The sequence below is a fragment of the Chelonia mydas genome, chromosome 10, assembly GCF_015237465.2.
Source record: "Chelonia mydas isolate rCheMyd1 chromosome 10, rCheMyd1.pri.v2, whole genome shotgun sequence".
NCBI lineage: Eukaryota > Metazoa > Chordata > Testudines > Cheloniidae > Chelonia > Chelonia mydas.
In genome coordinates, this window is record NC_051250.2 from 32,671,033 (window position 1) to 32,692,372 (window position 21,340).

At 45.2% G+C, this 21,340-nt stretch overlaps 1 protein-coding gene across 1 annotated transcript in view; it reads right to left on the minus strand.

The window, feature by feature from the left end:
* Positions 1–13,601, minus strand: part of TRAP1 (TNF receptor associated protein 1) — a 78,570-nt gene extending 64,969 nt beyond the window's left edge. Inside the window, exon 1 of the mRNA XM_037910492.2 lies at positions 13,388–13,601. Within this exon, the coding sequence (XP_037766420.1) occupies positions 13,388–13,475 (88 nt within the window). The 5' untranslated portion in view covers positions 13,476–13,601. The remainder of the gene's footprint in view (positions 1–13,387) is intronic.
* Positions 13,602–21,340: the final 7,739 nt, after the last annotated feature.

The window sequence follows — 21,340 nt, forward strand, 5'->3', positions numbered from 1 at the left end:
AAGCAAAGCTCCTGACACCCAGAGACAAAGTGGAATTAACTCACATGCCTTGTCTAACTTTGGATATCAGCCCCAAGCTGTGCCATGTTAGAGCATGATGTATTAGGGATGGGGCTTTTGGGTGGTCAGGAAGCCTCCAAGGGGTGTCACCACTACCCCGTTTGCCACTGTAGAATTTTAAGCATAGACAAGCCATAAAGCAGTGGTTTTCAAACTTTTTAGGCTGTGTACCCCTTTCCATATAATGTAGTCTACTATGTATCCCCTTCTGAGATAGGGTCATAATATACCTATGATTAGATTGCCAAGTCTTACTAAATAAAGCATATTGTCCACCATTACAGGATTTTTCTTGCATACCCCCAACAAGAGCTCACATACCCTTTAGGGGACGCATAACCCAGTTTGAAAACCACTGCCCTAAAGTATTGCTGAGAAGTCTCCCATTCAAGTACTGTGCGGGCCTCAACCTGCTTAACCGATGAGATTTGACAGGACTGCAGCTGAGCCTGGTATGGATGAAGAGAAGAGGTGACAGCCCTTCTAAGCAGGGGAAGTCATCTCTCTTGCATCACTTTAATTCAGCCTATAAAATTGTGTATACTTAAAACACTGCAGGGGCACCGCTGCACCACTACAGCACTTCAGTGTGGACTACTCACACTGACTGGAGCGGTTCTCCTGTCAGGGTAGGTAATCCACATCCTTGAGAGGCGGTAGCCAGGTCAATGGAAGAGCGCAGTCTACATGGGGACTTAGGTCAGTTTAACTACGCTGTTCAGGGGAGTGGATTTTTCACTTGCCTGAGCAATGTAGTTATGCCGACCTAATTTTCTAGGGTAGATGAGGCCTAAGTCACTGTCCTTATTTCTCACCCCACAGAGCAGGGCACACACCTGGCTCTTTCCAGCAGGCCTCAAAGACATTTTTAAAAGGCAACATTCAAGCAGAGCTTGAGCGGGATGCAGACCAAACTACCCAATCCCAGACACACAGCTCCTCCTCAGACATGACTGCTAACAAGCCATCAAGTATTCCCTCTATAGAGGAGATGAACTGCCCAGAAAAGTTGGCCTTATCTGTACTAGGGTTTCCTGTGTTACATCTCTTCCTCATACCACAAAGGGAATCCACAGATCATAGTGACAGCCTACAAAGCAGCAGCATCAAGCCATTTGGTGATTAGGAGCCACACAAATTCCAAGGAAACCGTGATGAGCAGAGGCTGCTAAGAGCCCAGCATACAGGGAGATTCAGGGAGGAAGCTGCCAAAACCCACTACTTCTTGCATTTTACTGCACTTGAAACTCACCAGCACATTCTCATTAACTCTGATACTATTCGCAGGTTTGACAATGCAGCTGTAAGAAAGCAAGGGAAGTTGCAACTGTTATCACAGTATATGAGCTTTCAGATTCCCTTAGCCTGTCATCTTGTCAGATCTCTTAAGCATGGTCAGTATTCGCCTAGGAAACTTCCAAGGCCTTTAGAACCAAAGACAGTTCCTTGGAAGTTCCCCTCATAGTGGTCACTGCCACAGCATGATGCTTGCAGGCAGTGCTATATTTTGGATAAAATGTGAAACTTCAAATACTGACCATCTTGAATTATTTAAAAAAATCCTGTGGCACTTTTGCAAGTGTAGGAGTGCTATCTCCAACTTCCTGGTCAAGTTAAACTGGGCTAGTTATTTTCTAACCTAAATAAGATCTCCCTGCAGTTTCAATGGCATTGTTTATTCTTCCACAAACTGACAGGAACTGTAGATGGAAAAAACCCATCAGGTAATCTATCCTATCACCCTCCCCCCAATCCCATTTCCTACTTCAAATTTTCAGGTGGGTTGTCTATTTCTCCAGTATCTCAGTCCTCACCATCCCATTACAGTATAGTCCTGATTATCAGAATAGCAAGGGGGACACAGATTTTTTTGGACAACTGGGAGTTTGAATAATGAAGAGGGCAGGAGCCAGGGTGGATTTGATTTAAATCATGATTTAAATCACTAGTCAGGAAGACTCGATTTAATCATGGATTTCTACATAAAAGTGCATTCTTGTTGGTTGTTATAACCTTAATACATATTCTTCACAACTCAGAGATAGATGTAGGTTTCATTTTTAGAAGGTACACCCTAAACATTTTTAAAGTGATTTATTTTGAACACTTTTCAGATTCGTTTTACAGCTATATCAGAAAATCAATGATTGGTTATTTCATTTACCAAAGTAAATTGAAGCAGATATTTATGAAGTCATTGGGAGGTGACCTATCTCCAATTCAACAGGTTAATCATTAATATTTGGAGGATTTTCTTGCCATGCTGTATTAGGAGGAGAACATCACCAGACAAACACTTAAATTATTTAACTAAAACAACAACGTTATGTATTCTGGATATTTTTCTTCAACAGCAAACATTAATATTTTAACAAAACAAGCATATGCAATTTGAATTTAGTTAAACATTTAAGTTTTTTAAAATCAGGTTTATTTTTGTTAAAATTGTTTTTAACTAAGATAGTTAAATGAAATATTTAAAAAACAAAACAAAAAACCAATATTAAATCGACTGTCAGCCAGGTCAATATGAGAAACTTAAAATACTGGCTTCTGCAGCTAACTCAGTCATCTTCACCTTCATTTTCCTGTTTATTCGTAATCTGGAAAAGAAAAACGAGCTTTCCTGCTTTTTCAGGTCCCAAACAATTTCTCAGTTTGGAATGAATTCGTCCACAGAAAGAAAATATTCTTTCTACACCAGCAGAAGAAGCTACTGCTGTTAAAAGTGAGATGATCACTTCAACAGTCTCTGAATCTAAGTGCTTAAGTGACTTCCACCAGTTCACTGGTGTGACTTTCTTTAAAATATCATCAGCAAACATATATTTCTTGAATGGTTCACCCTTAGCTCTGAAGTTTATTATAGTTGGCATTATGGAGGGATTGCTGGATGTCCATGTCATAGCCAACTCCTCTTCTTCAGCACTTAAGGTTTGACCCTGGTACCGAGTATTGAGAATATCTGCAAGAAAATGAGCTGGAGAGAGTGCTTGTCCCATTCATTTTTTTAATGCTTGTAATTTAACTTTGTCATTGCATATTTCTCTTTTAAGATCTCACTCAGTTCCTTCCAAATTTCAACAGCATCAGCAATAAAACAGCTGTTTCCCTGCATTTTGTTCAGGGCTACAGAAATAAGCTTCAGGGTACTCAGCATGTGTTCAACCTTTCTCTTAAGCCCAATGTTGAGAACGCTGGCTGTGACAGTGCCATCTATTTTTTCAGGATTTTGTTCACAATCTGTCATCAGATTAGGCCAGTTCTTGATCTAGTGCTCAAAACAGTCCACTACTGACTTCCATTGCACGTCTTGGTTCCTCCCACTTTTTTCAGAGCAGCTGCTGCAAAGCAGTTGTTACCCAAGTATTTTGCAATTTCAACAAGATTAGCCTTCATTTCTGGAACACTGAAGTCTTTGGCTAGGAGGTGCAACAAATGAGCACTGCAACTGTATGTTATTAGCTTGGGACTCTCTTCACTCTCTTCTAAATAATTTCTTCTCACCTTGGATACATTTGCAGCATTGTCTGTCACCAAGCTGCGTACTAGACATTTGAATTTTTTTTCCCACAGTTTGTTATAGCTTTTACTGCTACTTCTTGTAAGTATTCTGTTGGGTGTGCATTTCCTGATCTATCAATTGTTTCTGTAAGGAAGACATTCCCTTCTTCTGTTGTCACACAAGCACATACAACAGGATCATTGTGGACACTGCTCCACCCATCAAGACTCAGGTTAACAATTTTACCGTCTAGACCTTTTGCACACTGCTCAATTTCTCTTTCATACGCTTTATCCAGCACTTTGCCTGCGACATCTGCTCTGTTGGGTGGACTATATCCATGGTTAATGACTGAACCATGTTAGTGAAGTGTGGGTTCTCAATCATATGGAAAGGAGAGTTTGTTGCATAAATAAACCATTTATTGCAATTTTTTCATCAATTACCTCTTTTTGTAATCGGCTGGTTCTTATCACAAACTATGGTTGTTTCTGGAAATGGAGATTTTTTCTTTTTGCTACAGGTAATGATATACTGTGACATACATGATGTGACAGAAACACTATCATTGGCAGAATACTCTGAAACTATAGAAAATGATGGTGATCTTGAAAGTGGATAGCCTTCAGAATCCTGCATGTTGAGGATGGATTCTCCTAAAAAAATAATTCAATGCAGTTATTTAATTATTATTACCATACTGCTTATTTAGTATTACTCACTGCATTCACTGACACTCAGTACTACTTTAAAGGTGAAATTGTAAAAGGAAGATCTGCCTATTTCAGCTATTCATTTTTTATCACAACTGCATCTAAAGTGATAGTATCATAGAGTAACAACTACATTTTTTGCTCAAACATGAGAATTCAAGACTAGTCCAGAAGGAAGACAGGCAGTCCTTAAGAAAGAAGTATGAAATAAAAAAGTTTACCAACCTGAAGATCCTGCATGTTCAGACATGTTCCTTTCATCATCTTCAACGCAGCTTCCTCTTGAGAAGGAACACTTCTCATGATGTTGTGTCATTCGGGAAACCAGGCCTTGCATTTCTTTGTTGCACTGTTTGCATTTTGCACACATGCGTGTCTTACCCACAGGTAGAGGAACTTCATTAAAATATTCCCAAACTGGGTCTCTCGTACGGCCTACTGCCATTAGAGGTTTTCCCTTCTAGTGAGAGAATGATATGGTAGATCTCAAATCAATGAAGGCTACACTCAGAAAGACCTCAAGACTTCTGGAATATGCTGCTCAAACAGTTTCACTTTTGTTTCTATTGCCTGTCCCTCCCTTCTCACATTTATCTCCAAACTTCTTCTCCTTGTCCAGATCCACCCCCAACAATCTTCTATTCACTGAACTTTTTGAAACTTTGCACTTTTAGAGAGAAGTAAGGGATTGCCTCTATGTACACAAATTTGCAGAGGGACAATAGGGTTGAGGTCTGTCATTTCTCACCTCTATATATTATTTATTTAAAAACATTTCTGCTGTTAACAAGCATGTTATCTCTGGAGACACAAATCCACAGTTTGAGAACTGCATAACTAAGCACCTCTGATGGTATCTTCTAGACTGAGCACTGAGTCCTATTGGGTAGATATAAAGATTAACCTAAATAATCTATACAGAAGCCCCTGGAACCCCATAAAATTGCATCCCTAATCCATGAACTATTGGAACTCATTTACAAAACTTTTCTTAAACATTAGATGAATATATTGTCTCTTACTACAGAATCAGAATTTATAATCACTATTCCATGATGAGATATCTTTGAGCTATAATGTATCTATCTTTAGATAGGTTTTTTTCCTCAAAAAGCATTTTATCAAAAAAATCCAATTTAAATTTAAAAAATCCAAATTTTTTTGATTTTTTTAAAAAAAACATTGATTTTTATCCACCAGGACCACAGCCTCACCCCCACCCAGTGCCTGCAGGAATCAGGTGTCATCAGCCCAGCGGCAGCACAGGGAGCCCTCTGCAGTTCTGCTGTCATAGCCCCACTCATTCGCTCTTGTGACAGCAGGGCTGTAGAAGGCTCCCTATGCTGCCACAGGAGCCATCCAGTAGCAGGGTGACCTCCCGCACGGCCAGTGGCTCCTCTTCCTCCTCACAGTTTGGGCCGGGTAGGGGGGTCTCTGCTCCGTTATGTGAACCTCCGTATTATCCGATTCTCTTCCTTGTCCCCCAGCATGAGATTCATGCGGGGAGGCAAGGAAAGGATTTGGCTAATGCAGGGGTTCAAATAACAGGGTTTTGGATATATGGAAGTATACTGTATTCCTAAACTGTGTGCCTCAGTTACTCGTGTACCACCTAAATAAATCCTTTTCCTCCTTGGCATTTACATTCTTCACATATTTGCTACTTAGCCAAGCTATATCCAGTAAGAGCTAAATGTCTCAGTCAGCTCCTTCAGGCCCTGAACATTTATGCTGCTCTTCTCCAAACGCTCTACAGTCTGCCATAATCTATAATCTGCAAACAAAGTGTCCAGACAGAAGAGTACAATGGCCTAGGTGCAATGGTATCATGGACATATGGATGGACTATGACTTCCCTGCTCTATTTCCTTTCCAAGATCGTTATGCATTAGTATTCGTTAATCATTGACAATATGCTCAAACCTGTATGAGCTACAAGACAGCCTCACTCTAGTCAGCTAGGGTTGAGTAGTTTCTGGTAACTGACCAATGCTGTAATACCTACAGACTGTAAAGCAACTTGGAGTCCAGTTCTTCTGACTGGAAAGAATGTATTACTACAGCCTTTTAACTCTGGAGAACTGAGTATACTAGGGTTAAATTAAAAGTGAAATAATTTGTTGGTGTAAGTAGAGAACCTAGTAATTGTCACCAGATGTTAAGAGAGACTAACACAACCAGAAGCCTGAGAGAAACAAAGAGTTTACAAGGGTTTTGTCAGGACTGCAGAAGACCCAAAATTCACATCGCAGGGGATGCTGCAGATCAGAGATGGGGTGCATTAGTAGAGGTAAACTTTCACAGCCCCCACCTGCTTTAGCAAGCCCATTCAGCAAAATATCAATGCACTTCCTTAAGATTAAGGATGTGCTTCAAGTCTATTGAAGTTAATGTGACTTAACACTTGCCCAGTGTTAAAAATGTATTTAAATGCTTTGCTGTATAGGGACAGCTGACAAATACAGGCACTTGGCTGACCAGAACCAGGATCTCTCTCATATTCCAGAGCAGTGCATGCCAGCAAATTCACACAAATATCCCAACACCTCATACATATGGCTTTAAAGCTAAAAAATAAAAAGCTAATTTCATCTCCTCAGCAACACAAACTAACACGAGCACAGCACACCTGTTCTCCACTGTCTACACTGGCTTCCCGTTGAATTTCAAATCAAGGTCTCAGCCCTTACCTTCAAAATGTTCTATGGCCTGGACCCAACGTATCTAAAAGATTGTCTGAAGCCTGGGACGAAGACCATTGTTGTCACCTACACTCCTCTGGCACAACCAAACTTTCTACAGTAAAAGTAAAGCTGGTCTGTGCTGGAGACAGAACTTTCTATGGGGAGACGGTCCAGAAACACAGAATGAACTCTACCAAGAATTAAGGACTACCACAAATCCCCCTCCCCGCTTGCTGCTCCAAGTGCAAAGTGCATTTCTTTAGCCTTGCCTTCTCTGATGTAAATACAAAGCAACATATATATTATAACAAACAAAAACTATCAACACAAGACACTGCTCTTCACATGCTTCTCCTTGTGGGGAAAGGATGAGAGAACAAACAACAAATGACACAAGTGTAGTCATATCAGTTAATGCACAACCAGATGGGACTTAGATACTACCGTGATCAGTGTGGTATTAAAAACCTAAATAGAATATACTATAACTGTATTTACTGGAAAAATATCATGGCCTTTCAAAATTTCCTTTAAATTTTGTGTCTCATTTTTCTCAAAACAGCGGAATGACCTGGACTCTAGGAATCTAAGTGCTCTTAGTGTTGGATGTTGTGATAAAGCAATTCCACTGTGATCCCCTCCATGTAACTGAGGATAAGCACGTTGTTACTAAGCATTTTTAATAAAGCAGCACCAAAAGCATGAAGATCAAGCACTTCCCAAACATTACTCTGACACAGCTGCCAGACCAAGAAGTTATCACATTATTTCAGCATAAATCAGCCATGATGAAAAAAACCCACTGAAACATGATTTTCCTATAGAGTTGTGCATCATATGGTCATTGTGCTTCATTCACTTCAGACAACACATGCAGCTAAGCCCCCCTTTCTCACAACCTCTGCTGTGTGTTAAGTATTATACTGCTACAGACTCATACAATATAGGCACCAAAACAAAAAGTCTCTTCCTTATTTTCTCATTTTATTATATGCTTTTAGGTTGCACGGGAAGATGCTGTTCGCTAAAGCGAAGGACTACACCCAAACCCAGAGCTGGAAGATGCTACAAAAGCTTCCACCACACAGTTCTGTCAATGCCCTATAGTTCTAAAATGCAGCATCCCCTACTACTCCAGTTCTGACCTCAGCTCTGCCAATGTCCCTCACTCCTGATCTGCAGCCCTCCTACTATTCATGTTGGGTTTGCCCTGTGTAGATACCTAATCCATGACAAACTGAATTATTCCATCATTCTCTCATGCCAGTCCTTGAAGCTCCAGAATCTTCACAACTCCACCCTCCAGACCCTACACCAGAGGTGGGCAAACTTTTTGGCCCAAGGGCCGCATCTGGGTGGGGAAATTGTATGCAGGGCCATGAATGTAGGGCTGGAGCAGGGGGTTGGGGTGCGGGAGGGAGTGCGGGGTGTGGGATGGTGTGCTGTGTGCAGGAAGGGGGCTCAGGGCAAGGGGTTGGGGTGCAGAAGGCATGCTGGGTGCGGCAGGGGGCTCAGAGGGTTGGGATGCAGGAGGGGTGTAGCAGCGGGCTCAAGGCAGGGGTTTAAAAGGCTCAGGGAAGAGGGTCGGGATGCAGGAGGGGATTCAGGGTGCGGGCTCCGGCCTAGCGCCGCTTACCTCGAACAGCTCCAGGGTGGCAGCAGCGCGCAGCGGGCCTAAGGCAGGCTCCCTGCCGGCCCTGGCCCCATGCCACTCCTGGAAGTGGCCAGCATGTCCGGCATTGGCTCCTGGTGGTGGGGTGGGGCAGACAGCTCCACAGTGCGCTGCCCTCACCTGTGGATACCATCCCCAAACTTCCCACTGGCTGTGGTTCCCCATTCCTGTTCCCACCCAACGGGAACTGCAGAGGGCGGTGCCTGCAGGCGAGGGCAGCGCATGGAGCCCTCTGCCCCCCCTTCTCCCCAGGGGCTGCAGGGACGTGGTACTGGCCACTTCTGGGAGCAGCGCAGGGACAGGGCAGGCAGGGAGCCTGCCTTAGCCCTGCTGCACCACGGGGCTGGCAATCCCGCAGGCCGGACTGAAAGCCCTGATGGGCTGGATCTGGCCCACGGGCCGTAGTTTGCCCTCCCCTGCCCTACGCCATTGCGACTGCCCTCCAGTCAGAGGAGAGACATAGATGCCTCTGGAGCCAATGAATGCCACTCCTCCTCCTCCATAGGACTCAGCATACTTTCCCTGCAGTGCTCACACTTTGCAAATCCAGGGACTGAGAGATGCCAGGGTGAGGCACTACTGTCAGAGCACTGGGCCAGCTGAGTCACTGTCCTCAGAGAGCCAAACCAGCCCAGAGTCATCCCGGACTCGCAGCTCCCAAGGGTGAATAAATGTTCACAGGAGAGAAATCACTTACTCTTAATACATAGGTTTCAGAGTAACAGCCGTGTTAGTCTGTATTCGTAAAAAGAAAAGGAGTACTTGTGGCACCTTAGAGACTAACCAGTTTATTTGAGCATGAGCTTTCGTGAGCTACAGCTCACTTCATCGGATGCATAGCATATCGTGGAAACTGCAGAAGACATTATATACACACAGAGACCATGAAACAAAACTTCCTCCCACCCCACTCTCCTGCTGGTAACAGCTTATCTAAAGTGAAGGCTCTACTTGATGATCACTTTAGATAAGCTGTTACCAGCAGGAGAGTGGGGTGGGAGGAAGTTTTGTTTCATGGTCTCTGTGTGTATATAATGTCTTCTGCAGTTTCCACGATATGCTATGCATCCGATGAAGTGAGCTGTAGCTCACGAAAGCTCATGCTCAAATAAACTGGTTAGTCTCTAAGGTGCCACAAGTACTCCTTTTCTTCTTAATACATAAAAAGGAGTGGTTATGGAGATGGGATGCGAAAATCTACTTCAAATCTCTGTACCAGTCAAATTCAAATTAGATCACAAACTTTACTTGTATTGCAAGGGTCACCCAAAGCTCCCACTCAGAATTGGGCCCCCACTGAATGAATCAACAATGTGATGCTGTTGAGAATAAGGCAAATGTCATTGTGGGATGTTGCCAAGGTTCCTTCCCCACTCTGAACTCTAGGGTACAGATGTGGGGACCTGCATGAAAAATCCCCTAAGCTTATTTTTACCAGCTTAGGTTAAAACTTCCCCAAGATACAAACTATTTTACCTTTTGCCCTTGGACTTTATTGCTGCCACCACCAAGCATCTAACAAATATATAACAGGGAAAGAGCCCGCTTGGAAACGTCTTTCCCCCCAAAATCCTCCCCAAACCCTACACCCCCTTTCCTGGGGAAGGCTTGATAAAAATCCTCACCGATTTGCATAGGTGAACACAGACCCAAACCCTTGGATCTTAAGAACAATGAAAAAGTAATCAGGTTCTTAAAAGAAGAATTTTAATTGAAGAAAACGTAAAAGAATCATCTCTGTAGAATCAGGATGGTCAATACCTTACAGGTTAATCAGATTCAAAACACAGAGAAACCCTCTAGGCAAAACCTTAAGTTACAAAAAGACACAAAAACGGAATGTATATTCCATTCAGCACAACTTATTTTATCAGCCATTTAAACAAAACAGAATCTAACACATATCTAGCTAGATTGCTTACTAAGTTCTAAGACACCACTCCTGTTCTGTTCCTGGCAAAAAGCATCACATAGAGAGAACCTTTGTTTCTCCCCCCCTCCAGCTTTGAAAGTATCTTGTCTTCTCATTGGTCATTTTGGTCAGGTGCTAGCGAGGTTATCCTAGCTTCTTAACCCTTTACAGGTAAAACGGTTTTTCCTCTGGCCAGGAGGGATTTTAAAGGTGTTTACCCTTCCCTTTATATTTATGACAGATGTATTAACAGGAGTGTCATACATAAGATATGGGAAGTAATTGTTCCACTCTACTTGACACTGGTGAGGCATCAGCTGGAGCATTGTGTCCAATTTTGGACAGAACACTCCAAGAAAGATGTGGACCAATTGGAGTCCAGAGGACAGCAACAAAAATGAAGAGGTTTAAAGGAAATGTTGAAAGAATTGGACATGTTTAGTCTTCAGAAGAGAAGGCTGAGTGGGCACAATAGTAACAAAAAGATCGTTATAAAGAGGATAGTGATCAATTATTGTCCATGTCCACCGAGGGTAGGACAAGAAGTACTCAGCTTAGTTTACAGCAAGGGAGGTTTAGGTTGGATATTAGGAAAAACTTTCTAACGATAAGGATCGATAACCACTAGTTTACCTAGGGAGGTTGTGGAGCCATTGGCGGTATTTAAAAACAAGTAGACAAACACCTGGCACGGACAGTCTAGGTATTAGTCCTCCCTCGACACAGGGGTCTGGACTAGATGTCCTCCTGAGGTCCCTTCCAGCCCTACATTTCTATAATTGTACTAGGCACAGTACAAATACTCATGAATACATGGTCCCTGAGTGACAGGATTAAAATCCTGAGACACCTTTCCTGTGTGTGCAGTAAGCAGTCCAGCAGGGATAGCAGAAAATGTAGAGTTCAGAGCTGTACGGTGAAGGAGAACATGCCTGTATGAAAACTTTAAAAAATCATTTCTCTAAAGAAAGTTAAAAATTCCCCATGCTGGTGAGTTCAGTACCCAGAGTTGAAGGAAAGAAAGAAAGGCCTTCACACCAAGAGGTTGATTTCCTAGAGCCATACTGGCTTAGACCAAGGTCCATCTATCCCAGTATCCTGTCTTCCGACAGTGGCCAATGCCAGGCGCCCCAGATGGAATGAACAGAACAGGTAATCACCCAATGATCCATCCCATCACCCATTCCCAGCTTCTAGCAAACAGAGGCTAGGGACACCAGCCCTGCCCATCCTGGCTAATATCTGTTGATGGACCTATCCTCCATGAACTTATCTAGCTCTTTTTTGAACCCTGTTTTAGTCTTTCATTCTACAGGGTTGGTAAGAGGCAATTTTTAGACTACAAATTAAGCTCTGGTAATCACCCAGTGCTTTGTGCATCACGATGGGCACGTCCCACAATACCCTGCCAGTAGACAGACACCGTGTGTTGACTGGTTCAGAGTCTGTTCCTGTCACTTTAATGAGTAAATTTGTGCTTCTGAAGATTAAGGGACTGGCATACAGTGATGGAGCCACTGGTCAGGCAGCTGTACTGCAAATTTCTTCCAATGCAGTTCCCAACAGTGATCTCAAGTGAAATCATATGGTCATTTTTTCCTAACAAACCTGACTGCTCAGCCTGCGTTTAGGACTGCTTACTGCTGGAACCTTGCCAGTAAAAAGACTGAATCCTACTCAGCTAAGCAGACTGTATCTAAGTTGTTGGCTTCCTCAAAGGTATTTTTTAAAAAGGAGGCAAACTGGTATGAAGGAAGGTCGCTAAAGGTCATTTGTCCAAGCAAGGTTCATTTTTATTTATTATTTTAACAAGATTGGTCACTCCACTAGCTCCCTTTTTATGTCTCCTGTTCTTTAGAATTAAGTGTCAAACTACCTTCTACATGTAGGGACCATCTCACTTCACCAGATACATACATCCTCACAAGAATTTCAGCTATTTTCTCCACATCCCACCAAAGATTAAGTAGCCAAGTGCTGTAATGAAGTGTTATAAATCACCAAGATGTAATTAAATTAAGAAAACATACCACACTGTATTGGTTTTAATTATGTAGAATACTTCATGGTACCCTAAGTTACCCTTCTCAAAATAAATGAACTAGAGTACACTCCATAACACAATTTTATTTTCAATTGTGTTTGTTCACTTTCTTACTCATTTATACATGGGAGGAATTTGTGATGGGTCACCAGGTAAATGTGAATTAGGGACGTTCCAGTATAACAATTTTCAAATAGAAAGGTCTGAAGATCACTTTGGACTCTGCGCTCCCATTTCTACTGCAGTGATTTACACCAGAATGTAACCCGGTGCAGGTCAAGCTGCGCTTTAGAACGCCGAAGAAACAGGAGAAGAAGTTTCCCCTGCTTGTACCACTGCCCGAGTTCATTCACATTTGCCCCTCTGCCTTTGGCTGTTCCAGTCTCTACCCTGGCTGGCAGGCGGCACCTAGAAACGCGGGTGTCTTTTACCGCAGCCAGGTGCTGCGGGAGAGCCAGCCACACGACTGCCCCAGCAGCAGGCCGGGGGTTAACGCGTTCATGGCGATTCGCGGTGCCGGCTGCAGACGACAGGTCCCGGCAGAGACTCTTCCAGCGCCCACGTGCTCCCGGCAGGGGCCGCCAGCTCCTCTGCTAGCCCGGCGCCACCCTCGGACTCGAGCTGCGGGGTGAGGCCCTACAGCCCTGGGCGCCAGGCCACGGCAACAGCGGCTCCTCGGCAGGTCCGAGCCGGCTGCAGCCGCCGCCGCCGGGCCCGCCAGGCCCCGATCCTCCCGGCTCCCCTCCCCCACCAACCAGCCCCCGAGCCGCGCGACGCCGGGACAGCCCCGCCCTCACCTGCCGCCGGCACCCGCAGCCGCGCGGCGCTCCCCGCCCGCAGCAGGGCCCGCAGGCGGCTCCCACGCAACAGCATCGCCCGGGCCATGCCGGGCCGGCCGCTCGCTCGCTCGCTCTCTTGGGCGCACGCAACACGCGCGCGGCGGCTGTGAGCGGAAGGGCCGACGACCGCACTGACGCGGCGCGCGCTGATGATGTCACGTTGCCTGGGCGACCCCTGAGCGCCTGACAGGAACCGCCCCCCTCCCTGGGGCGGTGCAGAGAGGCGGCGCGGAGCTGCGGGCGGGGTTCGTCCGCTCGCTGCCTTCGCGAGGGGCTGCGAGGGCAGCGCCCGCAGCTTACAAAGCCCCCTTCCCGCAGCGAGTGCCCATCCCCCCGGCCTGGTTGCCCATTGCCCGCCCCCCGCAGGTGCCCGCCCTCCGGTGCCCTGTTGCCTTCCTAGCTAGCAGATGCTTGTCCACCCCACACACCCTATTGCCCCGTCTTGCCTGCTTCAAGTCCCACAGCTGCAGGCCACGGGGACGTCAATGCCCCTTGGCCTGAGGTGCCTTCTTCTCGCCCCAGATCTTGTTCTGCTTGTTCTACCTAACATGGGTGACCTGCTGTCCCACTTTTATAGGGACAGTCCCGATTTTGGGGTCTTTTTCTTATAGAGGCTCCTATTACCCCCCCTCCCCCCATCCTCTGTCCCAATTTTCACATTTGCTTTCTCGTCACCCTACACCAAACCAGCTCATTCCCACTGCACACAAGCCTGCTCCACCGGAGCTTCAGCCCCTGTCTCTCTCCTGCTTGTTCATTAGAAGATAGAGCAGGAGGCAGGACTCAGATTGGTCCAAGCCAGCTCAAAAATCCAGTTCTGTGACTCAAGCTGCCCTCTTGTACTCTAGAACCTCAGCTTTCTATATAAAAAGTAATTTTCTATCAACGTTGCAAAGAACACTTTCATACCGTTAATCATGTGTAACTGATGTAGAGGTGTCTGCCTGAGTCTGCAGAGAGTGTTAATATTTTATATAATTAAAAACAAATGGAAGAAAGAAGACGTTGATAGTGATGAATACAAGTCAGAAGCTATACATTGTAGAAAGTTGATAAGAGCACCAAAGACATACAAGGGGACAAAAATCTATGGTCGGCAAAGTTACAAACAATAAGTTTTTTGAGTGTATTGAGAACAAAAATATTTGAAACAATGGTACTTGTCCATCACTAGATGGAAATGGTAGAATTAATAGTAATACAGAAAAGGCAGAAGCATTCAATAAATATTTCTGTTCTGTGTTTGGGAAGGAAACCAATAAAATAGTCATATCATATAGCATATACTAGTATTTCAGAGGATGTTTAACAGCACCTACTAAAGTTAAACACTTAAATCAGCAGGTCCAGATAATTTGCATCCAATAGTTTGAAAAGAGCTGGCTGAGGGGTTCACGAGACTGGTAATGCTGATTTTCAATAAATCTTGGAACATCAGGGAAGTTCTAGAAGACTGGAAGAAACCTAATGTTGGGCCGGTATTTTTAAAGGTTTAACAGGATGACTTGGCTAATTAGAGGCCTGTGAGTCTGACATCAATCCTGGGCAAGATAATGGAGCAGCTGATACGGAACTAGTAAAGAATTGAAGGACAGTAATATAAGTAATGTCAATCAGCAAGGGTTTATGGAAAATAGAACCTCTCAAAGTAACTGGATAGATTTTTTATGAGATTACAGGTTTGGTTGATAAAGGTGAGAATGCTGATGACTTCCAGGAAGTTTTTGAAAGTGTTGGGGGCAACTTCCTGGTGCAAGTGCTGGAGGAACCAACTAGGGCCCATGCTCCTCTTGACTTACTGCTCACACACAGGGAAGAATTGGTAGGGGAAGTAGAAGTGGGTGGCAACCTGGGCAGCAGTGATCATGAGATGGTAGAGTTCAGGATCCTGACAAAAGGAAGAAAGTAGAGTAGCAGAATACAGATCCTGGACTTCAGAAAAGCAGACTTTGACTCACTCAGGGAACTGATGGGCAGGATCCCCTGGGAGGATAATATGAGGGGGAAAGGAGTCCAGGAGAGCTGGCTGTATTTTAAAGAAGCCTTATTGAGGGCACAGGAACCATAGGAACTGAGTTTCTAATCTACCATGGGGTGCTCCCTCCAGGCTCCACCCCACTCCTTCCTCCAAGGCCCCACCCCTGCTCCACCCCGCTTCTTCCCCACCTCTTTCCCCCCATTCCCCACCCAGTTCTGCCCCCTCCCCCAAGCATGCTGTGCCCTCGCTCCTCCCCCTAGTACCTCCTGATGCCACAAAACAGTGGCAGGTGGTAGGCGTTGGGAGGGAGTGGGAGATGCTGATTGGCTGGGCCCCCCAGCGAGCAGGAGGCACTGTGGGGAGGGGGAGATTCTGGTAGAAGGGCTGCCAGGGGGTGCTCAGCACCCACCATTTTTTTCCCATGGGTGCTCCAGCCCCAGAGGACCCACGGAGTCGGCACCCGGAACAAACCATCCCGATGTGCAGCAAGAATAGCAAATATGGCAAGTTACCAGCTGGGCTTAACAGAGAAATCTTCAGTGAGCTTAAACACAAAAAGGAAACTTACAAGAAGTGGAACTTGGGCAGATAACTAGGGAAGAGTATAAAAATATTGCTTGAGCGTGCAGGGGTATAATCACAAAGGCCAAAGCACAATTGGAGTTGCAGCTAGCAAGGTATGTGAAGGGTAACAAGAAGGGTTTCTACAGGGATAGGCACCGACTTCTACTGGCACTGGTGGGTGCTCAACCCACCTCTGCCCCTGGCCCCGCCCTGACTCCACCCTGCCCTGCCCCTCCCACCCTTGCTCCACCCCCATTCCAACCCCTTCCCCAAAGTCCCTGCCCCAACTCTTCCCCCTCCTTGCCTCTATTCCGACTCTTTCCCCGAATCCCTGCCACGGCCCCGCCTCTTCCCCGCCTCCTCCCCTGAGCTCACCATGTTCCCACTCCTCCCCACTCCCTCCCGGAGCTTGCTATACTGCCAAACAGCTGGTTGGCAGCAGCAAGCGCTGGGAGGGAGGCGGAGGAGCAGGGACGCAGCACGCTCAGGGGAGGAGGTGGAGGTGAGGCGGGGGGGGCAGGAAGGGGAGCTGGCTGCCGGTGGGTGCAGAGCACCCACTAATTTTTCCCTGTGGGTGCTCCAGCCCCGGAGCGCCCACAGCGTCGGTGCCTATGTCTACACGTATGTTATCAACAAGAAGGTCAGGAAAAGTGTGGGACACTTACTGAATGGTGGAGGAAACCTAGTGACATAGGATGTGGAAAAAGCTGAAGTACTCAATGCTTTTCTTGCCTCGGGCTTCACAGACAAGGTCAGCTCCCAGACTTCTGCACTGGGCAGCACAGTATGGGAAGGAGGTGAGCAGCCCTCAGTGGTGAAAGAACAGGTTAAGGACTATTTAGAAAAGCTGGACATGCACAAATCCATGGGGTTTGATGCAATGCATCCAGGGATGCTGAGAGAGTTGGCTGATGTGATTGCAGAGCCATTGGCTATTATCTTTGAAAACTCATGGTGACTGGGGGAGGTCCCAGACAATTGTTGATGTTAGTCCTGCTCTGAGCAGGGGATTGAACTAGATGACCTCCTGATGACCACTTCCAATCCTAATATTCTATGATTCTATGATTGGAAAAAGGCAAATATAGTGCCCATCTTTAAAAAAGGGAAGAAGGAGAATCCGGGGAACTACAGACCGGTCAGCCTCACCTCAGTCCCCGGAAAAATCATGAAGCAGGTCCTCAAGGAATCCATTTTGAAGCACTTGGAGGAGAGGAAGGTGATCAGGAACCATCAACAAGGACTCACCAAGGGCAAGTCATGCCTGACCAACCTGATTGCCTTCTATGATGAGATAACTGGCTCTGTGGATATGGGGAAAGCAGTGGACATGATATACCTTGACTTTAGCAAAGCTTTTGATACAGTCTCCCACAGTATTCTTGCCAGCAAATTAAAAAAGCATGGACTGGATGAACGGGCTATAAGGTAGATAGAAACCTGGCTAGATCATTGGGCTCAACAGGTAGTGATCAATGGCTTGATGTCTAGTTGGCAGACAGTATCAAGCGGAATGCCCCTGGGATCGGTCCTGGGGCCAGTTTTCTTCAATATCTTCATTAATGATCTGGATGATGGGATGGACTGCACCCTCAGCACGTTCACAGATGACAATAAGCTGGGGGGGGGAAAGGTAGATATGCTGGAGGGTAGGGATAGGGTCCAGAGTGACCTAGACAAATTGGAGGATTGGGCCAAAAGAAATCTGATGAGGTTGAGCAAGGACAAGTGCAGAGTCCTCCACTTAGGATGGAAAAATCCCACACACCGCTACAGGCTGGGGAACGACTGGCTAAGTAGCAGTTCTGCAGAAAAGTACTTAGGGGTTACAGTGGATGAGAAGTTGGATATGAGTCAACAGTGTGCCTTTGTTGCCAAGAAGGCTAACAGCATATTGGGCTGTATTAGTAAAAGCATTGCCAGCAGATCGAGGGAAGTGATTATTCCCTGCTATTCAGCATGGGTGAGGCCACATCTGGAGTATTGTGTCCAGTTTTGGGGCCCCCACTACAGAAAGGATGTGGACAAATTAGAGAGAGTCCAGCAGAGAGCAACAAAAATAATTAGGGGGCTGGAGCACATGATTTATGAGGAGAGGCTGAGGGAACTGGGTTTATTTAGTCTGCAGAAAAGAAGAGTGAGGGGAGATTTGATAGCAACTACCTGAAGGGGTGGTTCCAGTGAGGATGGAGCTAGACTGTTCTCAGTGGTGGCAGATGACAGAACATGGAGCAATGGTCTCAAGTTGCAGTGGGGGAAGTCTAGGTTGGATATTAGGAAAAACGATTTAACTCAGAGGGTGATGAAGCATTGGAATGGGTTACCTAGGGAGGTGGTGGAATCTCAATCCTTAGATGTTTTTAAGGCCTGACTTGACAAAGCCCTGGCTGGGATGATTTAGTTGGGGTTGGTCCTGCTTTGAGCAGGGGCTTGGACTAGATGACCTCCTGAGGTCTCTTCCAACTCTAATCTTCTATGATTCTGTAAGGCATTTGATTTGGCACTGCATGACATTTTGATTTAAAAAAATAGAATATAAAATTAACATGGCACACATTAAATCGATTAAAAGCTGGCCAACTGAAGTTAATGGAGGATAGATCCATCAATGGCTATTAGCCAAGATGGTCAGGGATGCAACCCCATGCTCTGGGTGTCTCCAAACCTCCAACTGCCAGAAGCTGGGACTGGACAACAGGATGGATCACTTGATAATTTTCCTGTTCTGTTCATTCCCTCTGACACATCTGGTACCAGCCACTGTCAGAAGACAGGATACTGGGCTAGAGGAAGACCAAAGACAGGGTAGGCCCATTACTCAGTGAAGGGGGAAAGACAATAACAGAAAATGTGGAAATGGCAGAAGTGCTAAATGACTTTTTTGTTTCCGTTTTCACCAAAAGGGTTAGTAGCGATCAGATGTCTAACATAGTCAACACCAGTGAAAATCAGGTAGGATCTGAGGCTAAATTAGGGAAAGAACTAGTTTAAAATTACTTAGACAAGTTAGATGTCTTCAAGTCAGCAGGGTCTGATGAAATACATCATAGAATACTCAAAGAGCTGACTGAGGAGATATATGAGCCATTAGCCATGGAAGATGGGAGAGATTCCAGAGGACTGGAAGAAGGAAAATATAGTGCCCATCTATAAGAACTCTGTGCTGATAACACTTCAGCGGGAGTAATGAAAGATTGAAGGAACTGGGTTTGTTTAATCTGGAGAAGAGAAGACTGAGGGGGACATGATAAGTTTCCAAGTACATAAAAGTTTGTTACACAGAGGTAGGTGAAAAATTTTTCTCCTTAGCCTCTGAGGATAGAACAAGAAGCAATGGGCTTAAATTGCAGCAAGGGAAAATTAGGTTAGACATTAGGAAAAACTTCCTAACTGTCAAAGTAGTTAAGCACTGCAACACATTGCCTAGGAAGGTTGTGGAATCTCCGTCCTTGGAGGTTTTTAAGAATAGGTTAGACAAACTCATCAGGTAAGGTCTAGTTATTACTTAGTCCTGCCTTGAGTGCAGGGGACTGGACTAGATGACCTATTGTGGTCCCTTCCAGGCCCACATTTTTATGATTTTATGAACCATTGATCTGACCCAGCATGGCCATTCTTTTGTTTTTAACTGATTAGGTCTCAGAAAGGAACTGGAAATGGGGAATCATCATCTAGTGGGTGTGTTTCTAGTGGGGTCCCACATGGATTGGTTCTTGGCCCTGTGCTATTTAACATTTTTATCAATGACCTGGAAAAAAAATCATCACTAATAAAGTTTGCAGATGACACAAAAATTGTGGGGATGGTAAATAATGAACAGAAAGGTCACTGATACAGCACAATCTTGATTGCTTGGTAAGCTAAGTGCAAGCAAATAATATGTGTTTTAATACATCTCATTAGCGGGTCCTTAGTACCCATCAGCAGCCAGCTTCTCCCCTCCCACGCAGCGCCTCCCACTTGCCAGTGGCCCTGCCAATCAACTCCTCTCCCTCCCTCCCAGCGCCTCCCATCTGCTATGGATCAGCTCTTCTGTGGTGTGCAGGAGGCACTGAGGGGAGGGGGAGGAGCGGGGATGGGGCGCTGTCAAGGTTCCTTCCCCACTCTGAATGCTAGGGTACAGATGTGGGGACCTGCATGAAAACCTCCTAAGCTTACTTTTACCAGCTTAGGTTAAAACTTCCCCAAGGTACAAACTATTTTACCCTTTGCCCTTGGACTTTCGCTGCCACCACCAAACGTCTAACACTGGTATTATTATTATTAGGAAAGAGTTCGTTTGGAAACGTCTTTCCCCCCAAAATCCTCCAAAATCTTACCCCCTTTTTTCTGGGGAAGGTTTGATAAAAATCCTCACCAATATGCATAGGTGACCACAGACCCAAACCCTTGGATCTTAAGAACAATGAAAAAAGCATTCAGTTTCTTAAATGAAGAATTTTAATAGAAGAAAAAGTAAAAAGAATCACCTCTGTAAAATCAGGATGATAAATACCTTACAGGGTAATTAGATTCAAAACGAAAAGGAGTACTTGTGGCACCTTAGAGACTAACCAATTTATTTGAGCATGAGCTTTCGTGAGCTACAGCTCACTTCATCAGATGCATACTGTGGAAATTGCAGAATATCATTATTATATACACAGACACCATGAAACAATACCTCCTCCCACCCCACTCTCCTGCTGGTAATAGCTTATCTAAAGTGATCATCAAGATGGGCCATTTCCAGCACAAATCCAGGTTTTCTCACCCTCCGCCCCCCCACAGACAAACTCACTCTCTTGCTGGTAATAGCCCATCCAAAGTGACCACACTAGCTGGTCACTTTGGATGGGCTATTACCAGCAAGAGAGTGAGTTTGTCTGTGGGGGGGCGGAGGGTGAGAAAACCTGGATTTGTGCTGGAAATGGCCCATCTTGATGATCACTTTAGATAAGCTATTACCAGCAGGAGAGTGGGGTGGGAGGAGGTATTGTTTCATGGTGTCTGTGTATATAATAATGATATTCTGCAATTTCCACAGTATGCATCCGATGAAGTGAGCTGTAGCTCACGAAAGCTCATGCTCAAATAAATTGGTTAGTCTCTAAGGTGCCACAAGTACTCCTTTTCTTTTTGCGAATACAGACTAACACGGCTGTTACTCTGAAACCTGTCATAGATTCAAAACATAGAGAATCCCTCTAGGCAAAACCTTAAGTTACAAAAAGAAATAAAAACAGGAATACCCATTCCATTCAGCACAGCTTATTTTCTCAGCCACTTAAACAAACAGAATCTAACGCATATCTAGCTAGATTACTTACTAAGCTCTAAGACTCCATTCCTGTTCTGTCCCCGGCAAAAGCATCACCCAGACCGACCCA